Source organism: Sceloporus undulatus, chromosome 6, assembly GCF_019175285.1.
Source record: "Sceloporus undulatus isolate JIND9_A2432 ecotype Alabama chromosome 6, SceUnd_v1.1, whole genome shotgun sequence".
Taxonomy (NCBI): Eukaryota; Metazoa; Chordata; class Lepidosauria; order Squamata; family Phrynosomatidae; genus Sceloporus; species Sceloporus undulatus.
Window position 1 is genome coordinate 112,563,717 of NC_056527.1, and position 17,045 is coordinate 112,580,761.

General features: G+C 42.2%; 1 protein-coding gene across 6 annotated transcripts; it reads right to left on the minus strand.

The window, feature by feature from the left end:
- Positions 1 to 5,612: 5,612 nt before the first annotated feature.
- Positions 5,613 to 16,682, minus strand: LOC121933386 (alpha-2,8-sialyltransferase 8F-like). 6 transcript variants are annotated; one of them, XM_042473035.1, is made up of 8 exons: positions 16,300 to 16,676; positions 14,736 to 14,943; positions 12,368 to 12,445; positions 11,212 to 11,364; positions 10,303 to 10,447; positions 9,957 to 10,069; positions 8,115 to 8,201; positions 5,613 to 6,753 (listed from the first exon to the last, which is right to left on the minus strand). In XM_042473035.1, the coding sequence occupies exons 2-8, from the start codon at positions 14,849 to 14,851 to the stop codon at positions 6,294 to 6,296; spliced, it is 1,152 nt and encodes a 383-aa protein (XP_042328969.1). In that variant the 5' UTR covers positions 14,852 to 14,943; positions 16,300 to 16,676; the 3' UTR covers positions 5,613 to 6,293. The 6 variants fall into 6 exon arrangements, with proteins under 6 accessions (XP_042328969.1, XP_042328968.1, XP_042328966.1 ...); XM_042473034.1 differs by having other exon boundaries at positions 14,736 to 15,085; XM_042473032.1 differs by having other exon boundaries at positions 14,736 to 14,967; positions 16,300 to 16,675.
- Positions 16,683 to 17,045: the final 363 nt, after the last annotated feature.

Sequence of the window (17,045 nt, forward strand, 5' to 3'; positions counted from 1 at the left end):
CCCACCTCTTTCTAGAAGTCTGTTTCCAAAAGCCCATGAAAAAGTGGCCAAGCCTTTTTCTGATCTGCTTGCAAAGATGCAGTGGTTATTTTGTTCCTTGGCTTGATGCACCAAAAATTCTTTTTGTTTCTCTTTTTAAAGAAATTGGGGCATTAAGATTTTTTTGAGGTTTTGTTATAGTAGTCACTTTGTTATAGAAAGCATACCGTACTTCAAAATTGTAATCCTATTACACTTTTGAATATAGATTAAGTTTCCCTTATCTGAAATGCTCTCTTATTCTAAATCTGAAATGGGACCAGAAGTGTTTTGGATTTCAGAGTTTTTTGGATATTGGAATATTTGCATATACATAATGAAATATCTTGGAGATGGGACCCAAGTCTAATTGTGAAAATCATTTATGGTCCAAAACACACAGCAGAAATAGTCAGTTTGAGACTGCTTTAACTGTCCTGGCTCAGTACTAGGAAATCCTGGGACTTGTAGTGTATTGTGGCACCATAGCTCTCAGGCAGAGCAGGCTAAATGTCTCACAAAACTACAGTTTCCAGAATTCCCTAGCATTGAGCCAGGGCAGTTAAAGTGGTCTCAAACTGGATTATTTCTGCAGTGTGTTTTGGACCAATGTTTCATATACACTTTATACACATAGCCTGAAGGTAATTTTATGCACAATATTTTAAATAATGTGTATGAAACAAAGTGTACACTGAACTATCCAAAAGCAAAGATGTCACTATTTCAGCCACCCATGTGGACAGTTTTGGGTTTTGGATAAGGAAGACTTATTTTCAGAAGAATCATTCTAGAAAAAAAACAAGATTGTATTGTAATCTTTATGCTTTGCTCACATTACCTTTGCACTTGTCTTGATTTTTATAATTGCCACATCCTGAGCTGAAACCAGATGTCTTCATTTTTCTTACTTTGCCACTTTCAGGAGAACATTTTTTTTCTAGTGTAGGCAAGAGATTCAAGACAAATATGGAAACAAAGCCAAATGGCTAACATCAGATCAAGTTACGTAGGAAACTGACCACTATGTTGAATCTTTATTTGTTTAACATTTTTGGGAAACTTTTGTGACAATTCTCAAGTGTCGCAACCAGGAACTTCACCTTTGCCAAGATCTCTAATTCAAGGTCTCCTGCCTTACTTTCCCAGTTTGGTGCTCAAGACCATTTGCAGGGAGGAGTTAAACTGTGCATTCACACTAACATGCATACTTGAGCTGAAACACCCATCATAACAAACACAAAAGGGAAGAGAGATTTTCCAGAAGTATTGTGGGCATATAGAAGATTCAAGCCCTGATTTTAATAAAGTATGTAGCAAGTGATTTTCAAAAGGCTACAATCTGCAGCAGAAAAACAAAGGCTCATGTGGCATCTTTAGAGCTTATACTTTTTATAACTACAATACCCAGAATCCAGACACTTGGCTGGAGGATCTTTAAGACTCATAGGATATTCTTATGGTTTTGTTTTTTTTACAGCATGAACCTTTGTGGTTTTGTGGGCTATAATCTGTTCCATCCAAAACATTAACTATATATAATCTTAGGGGCCCCTTTCACAATTCACAATTATAGCACTATGATTCCACCAAGTACCATGATAATATCCTATGAAATCTTGGAATTTTCAGTTTTAGAGAAGGGCACTTAGAATTATCTGCCAAGGCACTCAAGTGCCTCACCAAACTACAAATCCCCGGATTCTATAGGATGCACCAATGGCAGTTAAAGTGGAATCATAATGCTATAACTGTGTTGTGTGAAAGGACTCTCAGCGACAGAGAGTGGTCAGAGGAGACCTCTACCTTTGCCCTGAAGTTCTGATGCCAATGTAGCAGAAAATTTCACATAAACTAAGGGATAAATGGTCAGACCTGTTCTAATTACATCAATCTTTCATGCCAGGAAAATAAACCTTTCATCCCATCTGGAATTTTGGCGTCTACTCCACGAATTCCTGTCTTGCATTTGTACCATCTAAGGATGGAGAAAGTATGGCCCACGGGACACATGCAACCTTTGAATCCCATTGTTGCTGCCCCTGAAACTCCAACCAGTGCCCTCAACAAACCAATTTTTAAAACATTGGCACAGTTTTTGAGCATTTTCACCCCAAAACAATCTCTCCAAACTTGCTAAAACACTCCTGGCCCCACCCAGTTATTTTCCCAGTACCTCCAAATATCTCAATCTTTTTAAGCCCTTCTCGTTATGGCAACCCAAAGTGATGCAAAAATATTTGCAATCTCAATTTTGGGAAGGCTCTGACAGAAATAGAGATTTGGGGGAGCACAGCTGGGAGGGAGTTAGTACATGGAGTCCATGGAGAGGGGGAAATTGGTCTCTGGCCCCTGTGCACTTGCCCAAACCTGATCTATAGATAGAGTGAACAAATTTCAGCCATAGAGCTCCTGAAAGCCATTTTTGTGCTCTTCAATATCTCCAGAATGCCCACATTATTTTCTGCCTCTTCTTGTTGTGTACCTTCAAGTCATTTCTGAATTATGGTGACCCTAAGACAAATCTATCATGGGTTATTCTTGTGCAAAGTGGGTCTAGGATCTGCAAATAGGTTGCACACGTCCCTCCTTTATTTAATGCCCAAAATACCTATTTTTCAAAACCAAAAAGTGGACTTCTAAAAACTCCAAGAAGGCTGGATGTGAATTTGTTTTATGGATGTTTTGTATGCAATCCAGAGACAACTAATTTATCAGCCGTGTGATGACATAGTGGGTAAAACTATAATAAAAAGCCGAGAAGAAGATTTATTTTCTTTTGAGATTATATTGCTAGCTGTTGTTTGTTCATAGCTGTATCAGAGCTATAGCAAACACAGCTGCCCCACTGTATAAATACACCCTTTGTCCCAGTTCAAGCTGAAGGGGCATCCGACTAAACAGTGGAAACAGCATCTACTTGAATATGGCTGTTCAAAGGATCCAAAATGGATTCAAAAAGCATGTTGATATTTCCCATACATTAAAAAAGCTCTCCTCTCCGATTCCACAAAACAGTTCCATAATGACCTTTTCTTCTAAGGAAACCACAGCATGTAAATGTCTATCTTTCTCAGGACCAAGCAATTGTTAACTAAAGTGGCTTATACATTCGCTGCAGTTAGAGACGCAGGATTCCCATGAAAGTGGAAAAACTACAAATAACATTACATTTTTTTTACCTGATTGAGTGCTTCCTTAAGAATCTATTAATGATCAACATCTGCCAGAGACTGACCATAGAATTATGCAGGAGGACCTACAGTACCTGGAAAACTGTTTTCTCTAGGAATCTCTAGGTCCTCCAGTGCAACCTCTGTCAAAGTTGGCCATAGAGTCACTCTCATCCTCTCACTTTCCCTCTTTGTCTCCAGCTTACTTCAGTTATTGCACACTGATTTCAAAGTGCAAATCAAAGTGCAGGCTTAAGGTTGAACATAAAGAAAACAAAAATAATGACCATGGAGGATCTCCACAAGTTCAATTTAGATGATAAGGAAATAGAAATAGTAAAAGAGTTCCTATACCTGTAATCAAACATAGATCAGAGTGGGGACTGCAGTCAAGAAATCAGAAGACTAAGAATGGGGAGGGCTGCTATTAAAGAACTAGAAAAGGTCCTAAAGAGCAAAGATATACAACTAAGCACGAAAGTCAGAATTGTATAAGAAATTCTATTCCCCATTACAATGTATGGATGTGAGAGCTGGACAGGAAGAAAACGGACAGGAAGAAAATAAACTCATTTATGATGTGGTGCTGGAGAAGACTGCTGAGAATACCATGGACAGCAAAAAGAACAAATAGGTGGATCCTAAAGCAGATCAAGTCTGAAATTTCCCTTTAGGCAAAAATGACTAAACTGAGGCTGTTGTACTTTGGTCCCATCATGAGAAGAAATGACCCATTAGAAAAGATAATAATGGCCCAGTATAGACGGGTGTGATAGGACGCCCTCGTCATGTGCAAGGTGGTGCTTCTACACGCCCCCCTCAAGTGACGAGGGCGTCAAAATGGCAGCGCCCTGTACAGATGGGTTCCGCCATCATTATGTGCCGGAAGCATAGCGTCTGCACGTTGCAGCGCCACTATGATGTTGCGAGTGCGCATTGGCGCACTGTGACGTCATAATGGCACTGCAAGAAGAACCCGCTTTTTGCGGGTTCTTTTTAGTCCATGGGGAAGTCCCGTGGTCTGGAGGCTGGTCTGGTCCCCACAGACCAAAGCTAGGTGCCGGGAGACCGTCCTTTTTGGATGTCTCTCCCAATGGCCTAAACTAGCCCAAGGAGCAAAAGTTGGGAAAAGTGGAAGGAATTAAGAAGAGAGGAAGACTACATGTTAGATGCATAGACTCAATTAAGGAGGTCACAGGTATGAATCCGCAGAAACTGGGAAGAGTAGTGGAGGATAGGGAGTCTTGGAGATGTCTCATCCACAGGGTCGCCATGAGTCAAGATCGACTTGAGTGTGGTTAACAACAACACTGTACCCCTTGCTAGATGAAGGGGGTGCAGATTTGGGTGAGTACGGTGGGCCCTTGGTATCTGCTGGGATTTGGTTCCAGGACACACACACGTGGATACCAAAATCCGTGGATGCTCAAACCCCATCAAATACATTGGCAAAGTAAAATGATGTCACTTATATAAAATGTCAAAATCAATTTATATACCTTTTAAAATGTTTTTAAAACATGGATGCTGAATACATGGATACAGAATCCAAGGATACGGAGGGCTGACCAATTCTATGTTTTTAATTGTATTTTTATTTTAATATCGTGAAGCTGCTCTGAATCTCAGTTCTGGGAAAAGAGCAGGATACAAACAGCAACACCCACAACAACAACAATAACAGAAAAACAATTCCATTATAATGTTCATTATATTATACCAACAAAACTCTTCTTCTTTTGCATCTCATGGAACAGATTTTCTGTTCCTTAGGAATATTCTTATCGATTCTCTAGGCCACTTTCCATGCAAAGGGAGTCCCATTTCAGCAAGCAATGTGGGTCTGTGAAACATTTCTCAGTTTCATTTGTCCACCAGAAATCTCACACAACATTCCACATTTTAAGAAGGCTTCAGTAAAGATTCCAGAATATGAGTTAGCAACTGTTCTACAGCAGGTATGTGAGCTCTATTTAATTCAAGGGCAATATAATTTGGTGGCTATGCATCTGGAAGCCACATTACTCTCCCATCCACACCCATGCATATATGGCACATAGTCAACTTGCAGCAGCAGCTAGCTTGTCCAAAGGGACAGAGAAGGTGGTGTGCCACTATTTCCCTCTTTACCCTTCACTACTACTACTACTACTACTACTAATAATAATAATAATAATAATAGGATTTATTTATATGCCGCCCAATCACTGGGAATCCGGGCGGCTTACAATAATAGACGGTTCCCTGCCCTCAGGCTTACAATCTAAAAAGACACAACACAAAAGGAGAAGGGAATGGTGAGGGGGGGAGGGGATCAGGTCCAGCATTCTTCTCTCCCTCTGAGTCCTGGACCAAGGCAGATGGACCGGAGGGAGGGCTCTTCTTCTTCAGGCTAGCTCTGATGGAGCTGGGCCTGCCTGGTCAACTCCCTCACAGGCCGGAGGATGACAGTTATGGAGGGAGGAGCCTTTTTCTTCAGGCTAGCCCTGATGGAGCTGGGCCAGCCTATTCTCTCCCTCACAGGCCGAGAATATATATATACCATTATATACCAAAAGGCATTTATTGACTGGCACACTGCACCACAGTTTTTCCCCACTGTCTGTGGGCACTGGAGAACCCAAGGAAAGCCCAACAGGCAAGATTCAGCTTCAAGGCCAGGAGTTCCTCTAGAAGCAAGGAATCACTTTATGCAAACCCATACTTCTAGAATGGCCTTCTTGCATTCCACAACTTTCTGGGCAACCACAAAACTCTGTACTGCCATCTTAAAGTTCTCACAGGTGCTGCAATTGGCCAGTTTTCCCATAGTTTAGAACAGAGGCACGCAAAGTATAGACTGTGCGCCTCATACAACCCTCCATGGCCATTTTATGACCTCCATGGAAATAAACAAGTAACTTCTGGCCCACAGATCACTAAAAACACAGCAAAAAGGTCACCCACACATCCTAAAGGGAGTTTAGGAGCAATTTTTTTCTGGGGTGGTTTGTGTACGGATGTTGATGTTCTCTTAAAAGGCTAATGTGGTCCCCTGGCATTCCATAGTTGTCCACACTTGGTTTAGAAGATCATTCCAACCCCACTCTAGCCATATATCTGTCACTGGCACTTGCCCAGTCGTAACCGCAGCACACCTTGGGAGTACATGCTGAGATAATGTGAGAACTCTGTGGGCATGGCATGTATCCCAGGTCTGGGCTTCCTGTTATCATAGTAGTGGTGAGGGATGGGCTTGTTGTCCAGGTCATGCGAAAAGGGCCAGAAGCCATAGAGGGTGATGCGCTCGCAGAACTCCAAAGCCATGCTGACCAGCATGAAGCCGGAGGAGAGGCGGTGTGCTTGTAAGCCTGTTCTCCAGAAATTACTCAGATTACGCAGGTACTGTGGGTTCAAGAAGAGAGCCTGTTGGACCAGGCCAAAGTCCTCCATGGTGTAAAGTGCACGGTAGCCAAGGGTGCTGTGGCCCACAAAGGAGAAACTGGGGAGGAGGAAGAAGGCATCTCTGTAAGGGTACAGAGCATCTGCAAAAGGCTTCCGCCGGGCCAGCAAGTACTGGAATCTGCAGGAAGAGAGAAAAGGTGCATTCAGAAAATGAAGAAACATGACTGGACTTACAATATCAATTACAATGGGCCCTCCCTATCCATGGATTCTTTATCCATAGATTCAAGCATCCTCAGCTTGAAAATACTAAAATATATATGTAGATTCTAAAAAGCAAACCTTGATTTTGCTGTTATGTATAAGGAACAGCATTTTATTATGCCACTGTATGCAATGGGACTTGAACATCCATGGATTTTGTTATCCACAGAGGTTCTGAAACCAAACCACAGGGGATACAAAGGGCCCACTGTACATTGTTATTGTTGTGGTCTGCCTATAAGTTATTTCCAATTTATGGTGACCCTAAGGCCATAATGGGGTCTTGGCAAGTTTCTTCAAAGGGGGGTTGTCATTGTCATCTACTGAGGCTGAGAGAGTGTGACTTGCCCAAGATCCCCCAGTGGGTTTGCATGGCCGAGCCAGGAATCCTGGTCTCCAGAGTCCTAGTCCAATGTTCAAACCACTACCATGCTGGCTCTCTGTAAATTACATATTCTCCAACATTTCAGAGATAAAAACAGGCATATATGTGCCCAAGCAACATCAGAGTGTGATCAAGATGGCAAAAATTATTAATGAGGGAGAACACACAAGCTAGGAGAGGCTGCAGCAGTTTGCTTTTGCCTGAGTTTGCTGGGAAGGGGTTCTGCCCATTCATCTCCTCTTCCCCTACTGAGTTTATGGATTGCATATTATTTTTGCATTTTGAAGTCAGTTTGCACAACTGAAGTAAGCTGAGGCGAGTGGGAGGAGGAGAGAGAACAGGGACATAGCTAGGATTTTAGGAAGGGGGGCAGACTAAGTGCCACCATTATAATGGGGCTTGGGTGCGGCGGCACAGCAGCACACACCATTCACTTTTCTTATGAAGCGGGGGGTCCGGACCCCAAGAACCCCCCCCCTCTTGGCTACGTCCCTGGAGAGAAACCAGAACATTTTAATAACAGCTGAAAGAGAAGACAACAGAGGATTAATTAGGAATGTCTCTGCCCAATTGGGACTGTTGAAGGGTATGCAGAATGCCAGGACTGATTGTCTTTGCCAGGGCAAGTTATTGAAGTCTTTCCTCCCTGGGCACTTCCTGAATCTCCCAGTGTTTCTAACATCTTCAACATTTTGTATGTTAAACTTCAATTTTGTTTTTATTTTTATAAATGGTGATAAGCTGTTAGTCTCACTCAAGGCCTGAAAATGGATTCATGTATCACCATTTATGATCTACTGTCTATAATGTTTTGCATTCCATACAAGTTCCTATTTTTGGAATAACTCAAAGGCCCCCTGGATGTGTCCACATTTCATCTATCCACTTACTTAGTCTCAATGATGCTGGGGTTGATGGTCAGCAAGCTTGTCTTGGTTCCCACATCTTCAGAGAAGTTCATGGGAGCGAGGTTGAACCTGGATGGGGGATGTTGATGGAGGGAGAATGGTAAAGAAGCATCAAAGTCCATGTCAACAATCAAATAAATGCTCTTTTCCAGCTCTATTTCTCCGAATTGGGCATGAATTGTGCATCTATTTTTCAGCACTGAATTATGATGCATGCATAGGGTTGCTATATCCCAGATTATGGGTGTACCATCTGGTGCTCATTCAGACCATCATCTTGCTCTGTTTCTAAGCTTTCTTTCTTTTCTTTTTAAAAATACAATTGCCCTCCATATCCATGGATTTTTTATCAATGGATTCAAGCATGCACAGATTGAAAATATTATTCAATCTGTGTATGCTTGCTGTGCATGCAATTCCAAAAAGCAAACCTTGATTTTGCTGTTTTATTTAAGGGACACCATTACTGTGCCATTGTATTTAATGGGACTTGAGCAGCCATGTATTTTGGTATCCATGGGGGGTTCTGGAACCAAACCCTAGCAGATACCAGGGGCCCACTGTAAAGTCTTTGATCCTTAAAGGAGCCAAGCTACGGAGCAAAATGTGGAGGCATCCATCTGTGAAACTGTTCTGCAACAAGCAAATTCTTCCCAGATTCTCAGGTGAATGGGAAGCAATAGAGTGAGCAGTGCAAGTGGCAGAGTACAAGAACCAATGCAGGAAGGCATGGCAAGAGTGTGAGGTGAGGTAAGGAAAGAGTCAGAGGGAAGGGAAATTAAGTGGAAAGGAGAGCGAGCATATAATGGCATTGTCTATCTGCTATGTACTCTCAAGGAAGTACTGACATTTTTCAGACCTTCAACCACTTTAATTCATAACTTCCTCCTTCCTCATTTCTTTTAATCAAAATTCTACTTCTCTGTTAAGGGTCATCTGGTGTGTGCGCATGAACACATAGTTCTGAAATCATCCCTTAATAAGACAGAGGCCCTTGCGACAGATACTCTTCAATCTTTCAGATGAAAACTGGGACCCTTGTGGACAAGCACCATCAGCGTGTAGTCAAGAAGGCTAAAGTTATTAATGAGGAAGAATGGCCAAACCAGGGAAATTATCGTACTGTCCTTTTCTGTCCTTCCCTCCCGACCAAGATGCAGGATGAAAACTTTTAAGCACGGATTATATTGCACATCTCAGAGGCATCCTGTACCCGATCATGGCATCCCATACCTGATCTGGAGTTCTCCCATACTTTGCAAAGAACAGGAAGGTCCCATTCTTTCAAAAAGTACTGGAGAAGTCCAAATTGGGTATGGGATGCCTCCGACATGGGCACAGAGGCGTGTGATAAAATCCATGCTTAAAAGTTTTCATCCTGAGCCTAGGTTGGGAGGGAAGGACAGAAAAGGGCAGTGCGATAAACTCCTAGGAAAGGCTGAAGCCACTTGCTTTTGCCCTGCTAATTGAATGCAAACTACCTTTGCACTTTAGACTCAGTTTTGTAGCAACTGCACTAAGCCACAGGCAAAGAGGAAAAGTGGGAGGAGAAAGAAGAAACTGGCACATTTTACAAACCATTGAAAAAAGTGGAAAGAGAGAGGATTAATTGAAACTGTCCCTGCCAGATCAGGACATTTGGAGGGCATGCTATGATGTTTCTGGTGAAGAAAGACCATAATGAAATGCGATTCAGACCCAGAGAGAGGCAATAATAACTTGTGTATTAAAAATAAATAGTTGCTCTAACAATCTATATAAGGGTGCTTTCTGTGATCATCCTACCCATTAAGGTGCAGCAAACTGCATTCAAAGAAAAGTTACCTGATTACAAAATCCGCCCGGTCAATCTCATGTCCACAGGAGCTGTTTAGTAGGATTCCTCCATTGCCTACCACTGCACAGTCCCTATAAGAAGTGTCCAAGAAGGGTGATCTCTAGATTTGGGGAGAGGAGGGGGAAAATTAACTATAGTTACATGATTAATATTTCTCAGATAAGAAACCAGCTATTAAAATTACTCAAATCACAAATGAAGCTGCATGTAACTGAATGTTATTCAAGGGTTAATTTAAGTGAGTCGCAGACATAACCAATCATTGTATTAATCAATGTTGTACCTCCCCAGTTCCACACATCACCCAAATCCCAAAGAAAGAAATTCCCCCACCTCCGGCAGCATGTCCAACAGCTCGGTTTCCACCCGCAGTTTTTTGTTTTTGGCCCCATCAAGGGTAATATATGATCCCAGTGGTGTGTTCTCCTTGGTCACCACTAACCAAAAGGAAGCATTGCAGCATTGCCCCAGTTGTGCCCTGCAAATGTATCAGCATCAAGTTAGAATTACAAGTATACTACATTTAACAAAATCTCTGATAAAGCAGCTCCATCCTTTTTACAAAGTCTTTTTGCACCTGCTTGCTCCCTCCTTTTTTCCTTGTTCTCGTTCTGGCTGGAAGCTTTTTAGCAGCACCAGCATTGAGACAACAGTAAAGGAGAGCTGGAGAAACACAGGCCTTTGGAGCCAGGTTCATTGGACTGTAAGTTCAAGCACTAAAATGGACATCATAAGAAAGGTGGAGGCTGGAGAAAGAAAAAGTCATATCTGGATGCAGAAAACTTCTAAGTGGTTCAAAATGTTTATCATCCCTGACTCTGTTGCTTCTGTTCCCATGGGCATATTGTTAGTTTTGAAACATGTTTGCAGAAACATATTGAATTGCTTTTCTTTCCTGATTTATGAATGGTAAACAAACACATTGTTACTACAGAGACTGGAGCATGACCCAATAGATTCAAATTACAAGAAAAGAAACACCACCTAAATATTAGAAAGAACTTTTTTGTAAGCGGGTTTGACAGTGGAATAGCCTGCCTCAAAAAGAGGTGGATTTTCCTTCTTTGAAGGTTGGGTGGTCATCTTTCAAGAGTGCTTCAGTTGTGTATTCCTGCATCGCAGGGGATGGATTGGATGATCTTTGCAGCCCCTTCCAACACAGACTCTAAGCTTCTATAGATGTTCCTGCAGTTTCCATCCAGGCATCTTTTTAAACAAGTGAGCATCAAAGCATATAGTTACCTGTATTGTGCGACTGCTGCTGCATCAGGCTCCCAGGGGCATCCTTGGGTGAGCAGCAGATGCATTAGTATTGTCCTATCCAGAGCCCGGAGCTTCCAGTTATTTATCATAAGAAACTTTTCCTTCTCACTGTCTGTCTTATGGAAATTGATCCTACCAACCAGAAAAGCAGTCAGTTTAACATTCAGCCCTATGGCATTTGCAAATATAGCTTTGTGTCTGTTGCGCCTGAGATCTTAATAGTGGTAGCTGGTGGGATGGCAAATCCACCCTGGGTTTTTGTTCAGACTTGGAAGGAACTAGCCAAGGTGCTAAACCCCCTTGGAGGAATAAGGTTTGGCACCTGGGGTACCTCCTTTTAGGTTGAGATGAAAGCCCAGCGCACCTTCACCGTTCCAGAAACATGGCCACCATCATCTGCCATTCAATCCTAGATCAAGTGTATGTTCCTATACATGGGGTCTAGAATCCCTGAAAAGAACATGCATGCCCTCCAACTGTCCTGATTTGGTAGGGGCAATCCTGATTAATCCTCTGTTGACTCATTTTTTCCAGCTACATTAACTGTTTATCTGTCATGGCTCCATCCTACAGAATCCTGGGATTTATAGTTTTGTGAGGCATCAGCACTCTTTGGCAGAGAAGGCCAAAGGCCCTGTAAAACTACAAATCCCAGGATTCCATAGGATGGAGCTATAACACTTAAAGTGATGCCAAACGGCATTATTTCAACAGTGTAAAAGCATCTTCAGTTACATGAGTGGGAGCAAAGAGAGAACTGAGACCTGGATTAAAATTCAGGGCCAGAATAGTGGGAAAGAGTCTGAATCTCCCAGCTTGATTCAAACAAGCCATCAAAGAAACAATCCCTTTTAAGTTGTTGTTGTTGTTGTTGTTGTTGTTGCTGCTGCTGTATGCCTTCAAGACGTTTCCACTTACAACAACCCTAAGGGTTTTCTTGGCAAGGTTTTTCAGAGGAGGTTTGCCATTGCCATCCTCTGGGACTTAGAGAGTGTGACTTGCCCAAGGTCACCCAATGGGTTTCCATGACAGAGTTGGGATTTGAACCCTGGTTTCCTAGTGTCATAGTTGAACGCTCAAATCAGTATACCATCCTGGCTTTTAAACTGATATTTCATAAATCATCAGCACTCACATTCCTGAGACAATTTTCTTCTGAAGTAATAGATTCAGTTCCCAGCATCTGGCTTGTTCTTCTACTTTAGCCTCTTTTCTGGAAGGTAAAAATCACCAATAAGACTGTGGTAAGAGCTCCAAATCATTACAAACTTCACTGAACCCCACTCCTTTTGTATATCCTCCTATTGATTTTGCAGAGTACAGCATACAGCTTTAATTCCAGAATCAACTGAGAGTATCTGACTGACAGGAGCAAGGATTTGAGCAAGGAAACTGCCAGTGTACGTCTCCAGATCTGCTTAGCTTTAGGCATATAAATCCACTGATGTCCCTCAACTCCATCCTCTGGACTGCAGGCCTCAGTGTCTGGGGCATAGCTGGAAATTACTAGTTACAAATAATGTGCCGCTTATAATTTGTTCCTTTTCCCATTAACGAAGCAATAACTCAGGTCAAATTAGATGAAGCTGCTAATGCATTTCTCTTCTATTTCCTGGACCTGTTTCCCTTCTGACAATGGTACTTCCTCAGAGACATAGCTTTCTAATCAGAGTTGAAATCTGAGCCCATTTACCAACCAATGATTAATCACAAAATGAAGCATGCTATACGCAAGGTACATGGTTGAGGAAAATCACATGCTCTGATGATGATGATGATGATGATATGTAAGCCTTATTGCATAACACTGAAATGAAGTGGGAGAGTAGCAGCTTTTTCTGTGCCCCTCTGCATGATGCTGTGGCACTTCCAACCTGAGGGAGATGGTTGTAAAAGTGTATCTTTTGTTGTGTAGGAAAAATCCATTCAACAAAAATATACTTTTACAATCATATTCCTCGGGAAGAGAACAGAAGTGCTAGGACAGCATGTGGAGAGGCATGGAGAAAACTCTTACTCTCACACTCCGTTTTGGGTTCTCTTCTCATCCATTAAGGCTCTATGTCTTTCACAGCCACAGGAAACACTTCTAAAAATGCAGGAATAGTTTGACCTTTCGTCACACTGCAAGTGCAACAGGCTTAGCACTAACTTTGCTCCCTTTGCACTGTAGCTGGAATCATTTTTAGCAAATCTTTCTGCTTACCAATGGGTGTCCACAGCAAACGGTGGTGAAAGAATGTCATGGGGTTCAAGAGCTAGCTTGTGCTACTTTGGCCTTGGATCTGTTGTAGGCCAGAATGATAAAATGCTTCTTTTCCAAAACATCTCTGCATTTTCTGGACTAAAATAGGCCCAAAGAGGACTACATGTAGATGATAAATTGACTACCTGGCCCTGTTAAATTGTTTTATAACAAGCTGGCCTCTTTATTTTTTCCAGGTGTGGTGAGGCAAAGGGGGGACTAGGAAAGACAAGTGAGCGGTGCAAGTGGTGGAGTTCAAGAAGCAACACTGTGAAGGTGTGAGGTGAGGAAAGGATTAGGAGAGAAGGCAGAGTAAATAGTGCATGCAAAATCTACATGCAAAAAATGAGAGAGTCTTTGCTAGAGTGTGAGGTGAAGCAAGGCAGGGAGTAGAAGGAAATGAAAGTCAATCAAGGGAGTGAGCAGTAAGGACACAAGTAAGAGTAAAAGATGAAAGGAGCAAGAGATAAGTATGAGGAAAGGCAAGATGCAATGGAGGGATATGTAGTGTCACAACGTGAGTGAAGAAGAAAAGAGATGGGAGATGTAGCAGTAGAGTGCAACGAACAAGAGAGGAGGGTATGACAGAGGCATAAGGGACAGGAATGAACTTGGCTGGAGTCTTTTCCCAGTTGACACGAGAAAAGAGAAGGTGAGGCATGAGTCTGAAGCTTCACTAGGACTCCATCAAACTCATGCATAAAGTGGTGATTCCTCCCGTAGTATTACAGACATACCTCAGTTAACAAAGCCTCTCACAAAGAAGCTTTGAAGGGGCACTTAGGGGCTATACAGCTGACCCTTTTCTCCCGGATGGAGGACGCGGCAAAGCTCCATGTACATGGATGGCGCTAGATAAAGGAATGATAATATCTACATGATTAACTGAGGTATACATGTACATACGAACCAGACTAGCATGTCACTACATATTAGCAGCTTGGAGGCAATAGTGGAAGAGGGAAGACTGTTTTTGGAAACTGTTCTGGGTTTAGAAGCACCTGATGCCAAGTTAAAGTGGTATCAGACTGCTATAACTATGCAATGTGAAAGGGGCCTGTATTATTATATATGGCTTTATTTATTTGTTTGTTTGTTTGTTTATATTATGCTTTTTCCTCAAAACTGGGACTCAAAGCAGCTTACAATTGAAAACAACAACGCTTAAAAACGTACAAAAGTGGAAAAGTGTAGTTCTTTTTGCTTGGCTTGCTGTCATCGTCAATTGACCCCTCCCTCCGCAAAGTCCACCACTCACCTCTTTGCCGTCTGTAACAGCGAAAGTGTGAAGCTGACAAGGAAAATCGCACAGATGCCCACCATGAAGTTCTGCTTCCTAAGTCGCACCTCAAAAGCCGTGGCACAGATGACCATCTTCTTCAACTTGCTTTTTCAGGGATTCCTGGCTCCTTCAAGTGTGCCCTGTGCAGTTCCAGTGAGACTGGCGTCCAAAGTATCAATCACACCTGAGCTGGTGCAAGAAATGTGTCCTGAAAGGTAGCCACACCTCAAGTCATCATTTCTCTTTCCTGTAACCATGAATTTGCCCTCAGGCAATGTCATAAATTTTCGAAATGCACAGAAGCATCCAATGGACGTTATAAACGGCTGTTGGCACAAGAAGAGGTTTTCTGAATTCGCCACCCAAGAAACCTGCTCAGCCTTTTTATGTTATGATTTAATTCTGAATTGCTAGATCTGACCCTACCATCATCCAACCCAGAATTCTGTATCCCACATTGGACAGCAAATTCCTCCATTGTACAGGGATGGGCAGCGATATCAGGCATGTGGGGACATTTTCATAGCGAAACCACATCATTCAGTACACCAGAACGACATTGCTCCACCTCCAGTTGCCATTTTCAACAAATTTCTGAAAACAGGAGGTGACCTGGCTGGGACCCTTTCATACAGTGGGTCCTCCATATCCACAGGTTCTTTATCCACAGATTCAATCACCAGCAGCTTGAAAGTATTTTAAAAATATATATAAAATATATAAAATATATAAAACCTTGACTTGTATATTCTGAATAAGGAACACCATTTTGGCATAGTGGTTTGAGTGCTGGACAACGACTCTGGAGACCAGGGTTCAATTCCCAGCTCAGCCATGAAACCTTGGACAAGTCACATGCTCTCAGCCTCAAGGAAGGCAATGGCAAACCTCCTCTGAACAAATCATGCCAAGAAAACCCATGATAAGTTTGCCTTAGGGTCACCATAAGTTGAGAGCGACTTCAAGGCACACAACAACAACACACCATTTTACTATTCCATTATATTTAATGGGACTTGAGTATCCATGGATGTTGGTATCCACAGGGATCCTGGAACCAAAGCCCAGCAGATACCAAGGGCTCACTTTATTAGGCGATAACGGTTTTGATTCTCTTTAACTTCTATGGCTACATCCTGTAGAATCTTGAGATATTTATTGATTTACTGTATTTATACCTTACCTTTCAACCAAAGAAACCTCCAGAGTGGCTTACAAATTGTTCCTTGCCCTCAGGTAACAAGAGCCCTCAAGTAACCTAGTAACAAGAGCCAGTGTGGTGTAGTGGTTTAAGGGTTGGGCTATGGATCAGGGTTCGATTTCCTGCTCAGCAGTGGAAACCTACTGGGTGATCTTGGACAAGTCACAGACTCTCAGCCTCAGAAACCCCCATCATAAGTTCTCCTTAAGGTCACCATAAATCAGAAAAGACTTGAAGGCACACAAGAAGCAGAAACAGAAGAAGACACAAAATACACAAGCAAAAGAATGGCAGTAGGGGAAGGGATTAGGTCCAGGAGATGCTGGCTGATGTTCTTACCTTTTCCTTTATGGTTTCTCCAGCATGAGCAGTTCAAATGGGAAAACTTATTTGGAGGAATTGTTTCCATTTTTCATTGAAAACAAAAGCTTATGCTGAGCTAGCTGGAAAATCTTTTAATAAAAGAACCATGTGTTTTATAAGCAGAGCCAATACACTCTAAAGTTGACATTGTAGAGTTTATTGGACCTTACTCCCAGGATATTGGACAACCCACCCACGCACCCCTTAATTGTGAAATGTTTAAATTAGGGCTTGGCTAGTTGTTTTTGATTTTTCAAAAACTACATTTGGCATGTTTTACCAAAACAACACCTAAAATGTTCCTAATGTAAAAGCATGGAGGCTTCTCTTGAGAAATTCAGTGTTCTCTGCCTAACAAAAGAGGCTGTGACTTCACAGAAGACGGGGATATCTGGGATCTCAGAAGAAGTACTTTTTGCATTGCTAATGGTATTCAAATGTTATCTCCTGGACTTTGGAAGGCTTTCTTCCCAGTATCATATGGCCAGAAGGAGGAAGGTCCCACTAGCATAGATATACTTCCAAAGCACCAATAAATCTTGATAAAATGCACGTCTGTGATTAACATTATCATTGTATTGTTATTATTTTCCCTTGTATTTTTTGGCGCTGGATCGCTTGCAGTAAGCTACAGTCACTACTCTGCCTTCTGAAGCCAAAGACAGCTGTTACAACAGTTCTGCCTTCTAGATGGGCTGCAAACAGAATCAAGGTGAACATTC